This window comes from Agelaius phoeniceus, chromosome 1, assembly GCF_051311805.1.
Source record: "Agelaius phoeniceus isolate bAgePho1 chromosome 1, bAgePho1.hap1, whole genome shotgun sequence".
NCBI classification, from domain to species: domain Eukaryota; kingdom Metazoa; phylum Chordata; class Aves; order Passeriformes; family Icteridae; genus Agelaius; species Agelaius phoeniceus.
The window spans coordinates 16,816,966-16,826,584 of NC_135265.1; the positions used below are offsets into that span (position 1 = coordinate 16,816,966).

Sequence of the window (9,619 nt, forward strand, 5' to 3'; positions counted from 1 at the left end):
GCTCTCAGATGGAAGAATAATGCATAGCAGTGAAGTAGCGACTGCAGCAGCTTCGGGGAAAACACTAAAAAAGCCGATGACGTCTGGAGGCTGAAGGGAAGGCGCGGGGCCGTGCCGGGAAGCGGCGGGATCCGTGCCGGGAAGCGGTCCCAAAGGCGGGATCCGGGCAGCGGTTCAGCACAGCGGGCGCTGCAAACGGGCTGGAACCCGCGGAGCCAGCGCCAGGGGGGACACAGAGGGCAGGGAGGACACGGAGGGCAGGGGTGACACGGCCCGGGGCGGGGCGCGGCGGGGGGAGCCTGGTCTGCCCGCCCGACTCCCACTGTCAGTCCCAGGGAGGCGGCGGAAACCCCGCTGAGTCACGGCAGGGGCGGTTCCGCCCGCTGAAAAATGCGGTCCGAGGTTCTGCCGGGCAGAGTGCGGCTCTGAACTCCTCTCCCTCTTTCTCTCCCCTCTCTCTCTCCGCTGCTCCGCCGCCCGCACAGACCGCACCGTCGGGCCCCGGAGTGGGACGCGCCCGCGGCGAGGAGCTGCGGCCGGCCGCCCCTGTCCGCCTGGCCCATGGCGGGGCCGCGGGACCCCGCGGAGCGCTGCTCCTGCCGCAACACCAACTGCGTGGAGCGGCCGCTGCGCCGGCTCTTCGAAGGGCTGGCGGGCGGCGTGACCGCCTGCCCCTGGCCCTTCGTGCTGGTGCCGCTGCTGCTGTCGGGCGGGCTGGGCGCCGGCTTCGTCTTCCTACCGCAGCGGCAGGCGAACGACATCGAGGGGCAGTTCACGCCCACGTGGGGCCCCGCCAAGGCCGAGCGCGACTTCGTGCGGCGGCACTTCCCCACCAACGACTCGGAGCGCTTCTCCGCCGCGCGGCTGCCCACCGAGGGCGCCTACGCCGCCCTCATCGCCGTGGCGACGAACGGGAACTCGGTCCTGGACGCGGCGCCGTGGGCAGAGGTGCTGCGGCTGAACGCGACCGTGCACGACGCCGAGTACGAGCGGCTCTGCGCCCGCACCGCCGGCCGCTGTGCCAGCCCCAACGAGCTGCTGTCGCGGCGGGGCGATGCGGGTCCGCCCGAGCCGGGGAGCCTCCGCTTCCCCATCAACGACGGCGTCTTCCTGGGGGCCGCGCTGGGCGGCGTGGAGACGGACGGCGGGCGGGTGCTCAGGGCGCGGGCCCTGAAGCTGCTGTATTACCTGCGGGAGGACGGCCCCGAGGCGCAGGACAGCCGGCAGTGGCTGGAGAGCTTCGTGCAGAACATCTCGTCCAAAGTGGAGGAGTTGCGCCTCCGCTCCATTCAGGTAACGCAGGGGCCGGCTACGGCCGTGCGGAGCCGCCGAGCCCGAAACGTCCGGGCAGCCCCGGCGCGGAATGGAAAGGGAGAGGGAAAGGGAAAGGGAAAGGGAAAGGGAGAAGGCAGGTGGGCTGCGAGCGCCAGGCCAATGCTCCTCTGCCAAGCTGGTGCTTGTGCCAAGCTTGCTTGTGCTTGTGCAGAAAGCCCAAGAAGAGGAAAAGTGCTTCAATGTTTCTTGTTTTAACGGCAGGTGACTTACTTTACCTCACTGTCAAGACAACAGGAGTTTGAAGGAAATGCCAAGAGTGTGATTCCGCTCTTCTCTGTGACATATTTCTTGACAATAAGTTTTGCAGTCATCTCTTGCCTAAGGTAAAATATCTCTAAGCCATGGCTCAGTGAACAGTGATCTCTGCTGTTCTTTACCTCCCTCAGTTGGTTTCTGCTCTTGTCAAGTGAAGGCATTCTTGAAGCTTCAGAATTTCTGTGACATTTTATAGGCAAAATGTATTTCTTTGCCTTTTATTGTCTACATGTGTGTATCTCCCAGCTGCTTAGATGGTAGATGAAAACTTGAACAAGTGTTCAGTACTTAGTTAAGGTTCAGGTGGACGAGCAGTAGCTTCATAGATTCCTGCAAGTCTGGGTACAGCCTTAGTTGTTTTGCTTGCTAGTAGAGTCAGAGCCTTACCTGCTCTCCACAGAGAACTTAACCTGCCCTTTCTTTGTGCTGATGGAAAGTGAACTCTTGCACACTCAACAGCTGTAGAGCAGTGTCTGTGTCCTGTAGTTCCAAAAATTAGTCTTGTAGGGTGAGTGGACTGGTTTAGTGCTTGCATCAAGCACCATACCTATTGGAGCATTTCTTGTGGAATGCTTGAGCCAGCCCTCCAAGGCGTCTTGGCAAAAGGTTGGTAGCCAACCCGACTGCTGAGAAAGTTTCTCTACACGGCACGTACTGCCTGAAAGGTGCTTCCACTGATATGCTATAGCAAGAACTCATGTAAAATCAAAGACCTTCTAGAAATTCACAATTTTTTTGGGTGACCTGAAGTCATGCCTCAGTAGTAGAGCATATGTGCCCTTATTTTGCCATCTCATGTTATTGATGTAAAGATCAGTACACATCCTTACTCTTCTGAATATAGTTGGGCAGTGGTAATAATGTGTATAACACCTCATAGAAAAAATATTTTCTATAATGCTGACAAATGGGAACTCTCCTAGCAGCTTTCATCAGGAGTTATTCTGAGAGAGGGTATCACTGGTATGTGAGTACTTTTCATGCCAAACACCTTGGTGAAATATTTGACACATAACTAAGATATTCCTTGAAATAATTTCAGACTGAGCTGTATAAGAAATAATATCTGGCTTGCAAGCTGTGGAGTGCTTTCTTCTGGCTTAGCTGTATTAAGCAGCTTTGGATTGATGCTCTTCTGTGGAGTGCCATTTGTGGTCACTGTAGCAAATGCACCATTCCTCATTCTGGGTAAGTAGAAAAAGCGAGTTGTATTCAGATACAAAGACCAGAGTGAAGTTAAAGCAACCTAATGGTGTCAGTCTTTTATGATGTGAATGTCAGAGAATACAACATTTTCTCCTGAAGTGAGTGTAGGAGATACCCAGAGGTGTGTAGGAGATACCCCAGAGCACCTACAGAGGTGGGCAAGCCCCTCAGCTCAGCTCCGTGTGCCACAGTGGGACTGGAGATGGGTTCTGGTGCAAGGGCAGCTTTCCCCAGAAGACAAGGCCTGATCTAGATCCACTGCTACAGCAGGCAAACTGTAAATGGGAGAGTGGTAAGGTTAGCACTTCTGGAGTTGTTCTAGTGTCCCTGGAAGTGTAGCCAGGATGATTAATCCTCTGCAGTATAACATCTATGAACCAGTCTCAGTTGGCTGCACAACTGAAGTGATGAACCATTTGTGCAAGCAGCTCCCCCCAAAAACCCAAGGAAGTTGGTATCATTGCATCCTTGTTACACAGACTGCTTAACAGCCAGTGCTGAACTTTCCAAGTACTGAAAGTGTTGCTGCAATTAGATAATGTTTCCAACCACATAATGTTGCTGCAAACAAATTACTGCTTTTAAAATCTTTACTGGTCTCCTGTATCATACATTCATCTGATGTTTTTCCCTCAGCTATGTCTCCTGCTGAGGGAAACACATGGAGTTCCCAGGTTGACGGAGGCTGTGCATCATCCTAAGATGTCCAATGCAAATGCTCCTTTGGGCAGGCATTGTTTCTTTGTTTCTTGCATAATTCTAATGCATTTTTTCATCTACTTTTGCTTGCTCATCAATTGCAGTGGCTCTGATTATCAAAAAGCCCCTCTTGTATACCTGGGAAAGGGCTTAAGTCAGTCTCTTCAGATCTTCAGATATAACATGCAGACTTTTGTCTTCCTTGCGTTAAAGCAAACAAATTCTCAGTACATCAGAGGATTTGCTTTGAGGGCTGCTTGCTTTCCGAAGCAGTCTGGCTCCCTGCCACCCAGTAGTACCTTTTGATGTGCTCCTTAATTCATCATTGCATGTTTACTGGCAATTGCCTGTTCAGGTAGCAGGTAATGATTTCATCTCTTCTTCTGTGCTTGGCTAAATCTCACTCCACTATTTGCACTGTGTGATTAATTTTCAGTGAATAGAAGAGCCCTTGGCAACATGGCAAAATATTGAAAGGTGTGAGGTAATAATCTTGAGAGTTAGCAGAGGAGAGAGAAGCCCATTGGCTCTTCATTTTTGAACTTCAGCTCACTTACTCTGGCATCTTAGCAAAAACTCAAACCCAGGATCCAGTCTTCCTGGCAGGTTATCCCAGGGATCTGTCAGGTAATATTTGTGAGCACATCAGTATAGAGGTGAACAAAAATGAATAATAAATTGTGAAAAAGTGCTGGAAAATAAACTGGAGAGAAGTGGAGGGCAAAGAGCATAAAAAAAGTAAGCCACTGGAAAACTGGAATCATTCTTCTCCCAGGTGGTAGCAACTGCTCTTCCTGCCTTCTGAAGGCAGAACAAGACATTATTGCTCTAAGTTGCTGCAGTGCTGAAGAAGAGATTCCAGAGATAATGGGGGATGCTTCCAGTGGTAAGAATAGTTGAGGATCAGAATATGTGATGCTTTGAAATCTGACATCTGCATCATGGACATCAGCTACAAGACACTTGTCAGAGATGCAGTAGGTGTGCTCAGTCCTTCAGCAGAGTCGCTGAGGGATCAACAGCCCATCAGGTCACCAGGAGGTGCTGAAAGGTAATACATTCAGCTACACACAAAGGATCTGTTTTCCAGATTCTCTTGTAACTTGCATCAGTGTTTGAGCAGTGTTAGTCGCCCAACTTCCTTCTCCAGATTTTATGCAGAATGAAATGTGATTAATGTTGTAGTTTTGTTGGGTGTTGGTGGAAGCTGCCATTTGCAGCGCAGCATTAACAGTCTCTCTTCTTGCAGGGGTTGGCGTTGATGACATGTTCATCATGATTGCTTCCTGGGAGCAAAGTTCAAGGAAAAACGAGAAATCCAGTGTTAAATCTCTGTTGGCTGAGACTTATGCAGAGGCAGCACTTTCTGTGACCATCACCACTCTGACGGATGTTTTGGCCTTCTTCATTGGCACCTGGACTGCTTTTCCATCCGTGAGGTCTTTCTGCCTCTATACAGGGACAGCTTTTGTCTTCTGCTATGTATATACCATGACCTTCTTTGGGGCAGTTCTGGTATTAAATCACAAAAGGGAGCAAGGGAACCGACACTGGCTGACTTGTATGCGTGTGGATGTAGGTAAAGATCAGGCTGAGAACTCCTGCTTGTACAATGCTTGCTGTATCGGCAGCTGTTCTGGGCAGCCATCTCAGCCAGAAGGTGAGCATCCAATGAGCGTATTCTTTAAAAAGTATTACGGCCCTTTTGTTACAAATAAATGGATCAAGGTGCTCATGGTGTTGCTCTACGGAGCATATTTGGGTGGCAGCATTTATGGGTGTACTCAGGTCAGGGAAGGCATCGATCTCCGAAATCTGGCAAATGATGCCTCCTACGTTATTCCATACTATGATGATGATGACAAATACTTCTCCACATATGGGCCCAGGGTCATGGTTGTCATTACTGAGAGTGTAGATTATTGGAACGAGTCGGTGCGTCTTGGCATTGAGAGCTGTGCACAGAATTTAGAGAACATTTCCTATGTAGATAAGAACCTCTCAGAGTCATGGCTGAGAGTATACACAGAACTTGACAAAAGGGGTGTGATAAATATAAACAGTAAGACTGACTTCTTAAATAACTTAAATGTACTATTTGGAGTTCATCACAGTTCTGAGTGGGACATAAACAAGACTCAGGATGAAATAGAGGCTTCACGCTTCTTCATCCAGACAGTGAACGTGACATCAGCCGTGGATGAGAAGAATCTCCTCAATGAGTTAAGAGAGGCAGCCAAGCAGTGCAGCATTCCACTGAAGGTGTATCACCCAGCCTTCATCTACTACGACCAGTACCTGGTAATAGTGCAGAACACTGTTCAGAACGTTGTGGTTGCTGCCGGGGCCATGCTCGTTGTCTCCCTCCTGCTCATTCCCAACCCGCTGTGCTGCTTGTGGGTGACCTTTGCTATAGCCTCTGTTATAGTTGGTGTTGCTGGTTTCATGACGTTCTGGAACGTCAACCTCGATTCCATATCCATGATCAACCTGGTCATTTGCATTGGGTTTTCAGTAGATTTTTCTGCTCACATTTCCTATGCCTTTGTTACCAGTGGAGAGTCATCGGCCAATAAAAGGGCAATTGAAGCTCTGTCCATGCTGGGTTACCCAGTTCTACAAGGTGCAGTTTCTACAATACTGGGCGTAGTTGTTCTGGCTGCAGCGAGCACCTACATCTTTAGGACGTTCTTCAAGATCATGTTCCTTGTTATTTTGTTTGGGGCTCTTCATGGTCTTGTTTTTATTCCAGTGTTTTTAACATTTTTTGGAAACTTTGTGAGATCACCCAATAACATATCTAAAAAACTTGAGCTTGAGAAATTATAAAGTTTGTTTGTGACTAAGTTTAATGTGTTATAGTTTATATTTATTATATGTAGATTCAATTGTAATGACTGTCAGGGAATGTAAGACATGAAGAAAATGAAAGACAAAAAAACCCAACAGGGAAGCAATGGCTTCAGAAAAGCCAGGCAAGAAAAATAATAAATTAAAACTTAGAGATTGCATTTGCATTTTTAATTTTTGTGTCAACATGTTAATGTTGTAAAGTATTTTTTTGTGTCTACTGAAAGTATTAAAGTTATTATAAACACTGACTACTGTGTCAGCTTAATGGACTACATTACATGTTTGTCAGGACATGTGCACAGTGGGGAAGAGTAACTTCCACTGGTCTGCTTTTTCCACCTGTTTGCCTTGGTGCTGTAATTCATCCCAACACTGAGCTGGAAGACAGTTTTTTGCCCAAGAGGCTCAAATTTGGATGTTTTACAGCAAAATTACAAGAGGTCAGAACTGTCTCAGACCACAGTAACTCATAAGCCTTCAGGAGATAAAATGTTCTTATGTTCCTCATGCAGCACGAAAAACCTTGGGGAGGACTTACCCCAAGCTGACTACCATTTTCTATTCAAAGCCTTTTCTTGGTGTCCTGTTTTCTAGCTAAGGTTGAACATCTGGTACCCTTAAGAACTTTGTGTGTAGCTTCTGTTGGCTGCAGTTAGCAAAGGATGTGCTGTAGGTTATTGAACTTGCATGGACCTCCTGAGTATGACAGGGCAAGGATTCTCTAGAGAGAATCACAGCCTGATTCGAGACAAAGTGAAAAGGCAACTCAGGTTTAAGCAGATCAGTCCTAAAACTGTAAACCCATAAATTCCATTCTGTTCATCTTGAGGAGCTGTCACTGAATAAGAGCTAAGAATAGATGAGAAGTGGCCTTCTAACTTGTAGGGGACAAGACGGAAAAGTCAATTTATATCTCGTTGCCAATATCACGAATGACCCATTGGAAATAAAGTGAATGATGGTAACTGATGTAATTCTGGAAAAATTGGTGTAGAACTCATTAAACCATTCAGTCCAAATCTGCTTCCGTGGAGGATTTCTTCTGACTGAGCAAGTGTGACAGGGTCTTCCTCTGATTCCTGGCCCATTTCATGAGACCCAGTAGACAGGGCAGGAGCCTTCTGTTTCCTCCAGAACAGTTTTTGAAAGAGTAGTGAACGACTGAAACTCATATTAATCTTGGGAGAAATCTGCTCCTGAACTCAGAGTCAAAACTCCATGCTGAATCTCAGAATTACAGCTAGCAGCATTAAGTTTCCAGGACAGGGCACTAAACACAAAGCTAGATTTGGGAAAAAAAAACAAATGCACTACAGCGCACAACCCCATGCATTAGAATGCCCACTTCTCCAATTAAATGCTTCATGGTCCATACTAGTGCTATAATGGCAAATGTTGCAGCCATTTATGCACTGATGATGCTGAGGAAGGAGCAGATGATGCTCTCAATGTTGACCAACACCATAGGAAGGCCTCTTAATAAACATGTGTGATGGGTTTCGAAAAAGGGAAATCTACTTCTCAGGGAAGTAGAGAGAGCAGCCTATTTAAAGTGTGTTCTCTCACCTCTCATCATGTTGTTTGGCCATGTTTTAGAAGCAAAAATAGCTTTCCTTGCTTCTAGCCAAAGTTTCCAAGCAGATAATTAGAGCAGAAAGTTAGGAATGGCTTGATTGCTCTATCTTCACGGCCAGTTTAAAGGATTAAGATTTAGAACATCTTCAGACATTTCAGCTGACCAGAAGCAGCGAGAAGGCCACAACTTTCAGTGGAACTTTGCATTTTGTGTTAAGCTTGCTGGTAGAATTCTGTCATGCCAGCCTCAGGAATACAGAAAATTCAGAATTATGTCCAAGTTTTAATTTCTTATTTTTATGGGCCACCCTGCTTGTGACCACTTTGGAGGTATTTAAAAAGCAAACAAGTGTATCTAAGCACTTAGCTCCGCCCCATTTTCAACAGCAGGAGGCTGTTCCCACTTAAAGGAACACCTCTCTGACTGCTTTCTGGAAACGGCTTTTATGATTGTGATGTGTTGACCCTGGCTGGACAGCAGGAGCCCACCAAAGCCACACTCACTCCCCTCTGTAGCTGGACAGGGAAGAGAAAACACAGCAAAAGGCCTGTGGGTTGAGATGAAGGCAGGGAGAGATCACTCATCACCTCCCATCATGGGCAAAACAGTTTTGAGTCGGTAAAATGAGTTTAGTTGCCAACCAAATCAGAAATAAAACCAAATTTTAACACCACCTCTTCCCCTACCCCTCTTCTTTCCTGTTTTCATTTTCACTTCCATTTTTCTCTACCTCTTCCCCCTCAAGCGGTAAGAGCAGGGTGGGGGTGGGACAGGAACTGGGGTTGCGGTCAGTCCATCACAGGTCGCCTCTGCCACTCCTCCCTCCTCAGGGTGAGGAGGACTCTCACTCTAAGCCTGCTACCTCTCCTTCACTGACCTTGGTGTCTGCAGAGCTGTTTCTCTCACCTATTCACTCCTCTCTCTCTGGCTGCAATTGCTCTTGGGCAGAGCTTCTTCCCCTTCTTTAAGTGTGTTGTCCCAGAGGCTTTACCAACAGGGCTGATGGGCTCAGCCTTGGACAGAAGCAGGTCCTCCTAGAGCGATCTGGCAGTGCTCTACTGGACACAGGGAAGCTTCTGGCATCTTCTCCCAGATGCCAGCCATGTAGCCTCCTCACTACAAAAGCCCTGCCACACAAACCCAACCCAGTGCTCTCCAATCTCTGCCCAGTAACATGAAAGGAGAAATTCGAGCTCCTAGGTGCTCGCAAGAGCACCAGCCATCAAATCGAATACCTCACCAGACAAGTTTCTTGGAATATGTTACACACACAAAACCAACTAGGAATGACAGTAAACTCTTCAGTAATACTTGTGCTGGTAAGTTGGCCAGAAAGCAAAGATACCCTTTACACTTTATGGCTAATCTTGTAATAATCTTTCATGAACCCAATGATACATCACTTTTTTTTTTCTTTTTGATACTATACTATGCACACAGCAAGAAGCTTTTGAATAAGAAAAGTTGGACTTCAAAAACTTACCCCCATAAATAAGATCATTCAATACAGATTTTAGTAGCTTCAAAGAAGAAAAAGATTTTTTGCTTCTCTTAAATGCAAATTCACATTATTTAGCTGGAAAAGATCCCCTCCAAGTCCCACTACTGAAGCAGCAATTGAAAAAAGGTGTGAATTTCTAGGGAGAACATTCCCTAGAAATCTCACTTAGAGAGAGTGCAATTTTGCCATAATTC

At 47.3% G+C, this 9,619-nt stretch overlaps 1 protein-coding gene across 1 annotated transcript; it reads left to right on the forward strand.

The window, feature by feature from the left end:
- Window positions 1-327: 327 nt before the first annotated feature.
- Window positions 328-6,596, forward strand: LOC129122571 (patched domain-containing protein 3-like). Its single transcript, XM_054636502.2, has 4 exons — window positions 328-1,293; window positions 1,537-1,658; window positions 2,633-2,778; window positions 4,745-6,596. Exons 1-4 carry the CDS (start codon window positions 562-564, stop codon window positions 6,322-6,324), a joined length of 2,580 nt encoding a protein of 859 aa, XP_054492477.2. The 5' UTR covers window positions 328-561; the 3' UTR covers window positions 6,325-6,596.
- Window positions 6,597-9,619: the final 3,023 nt, after the last annotated feature.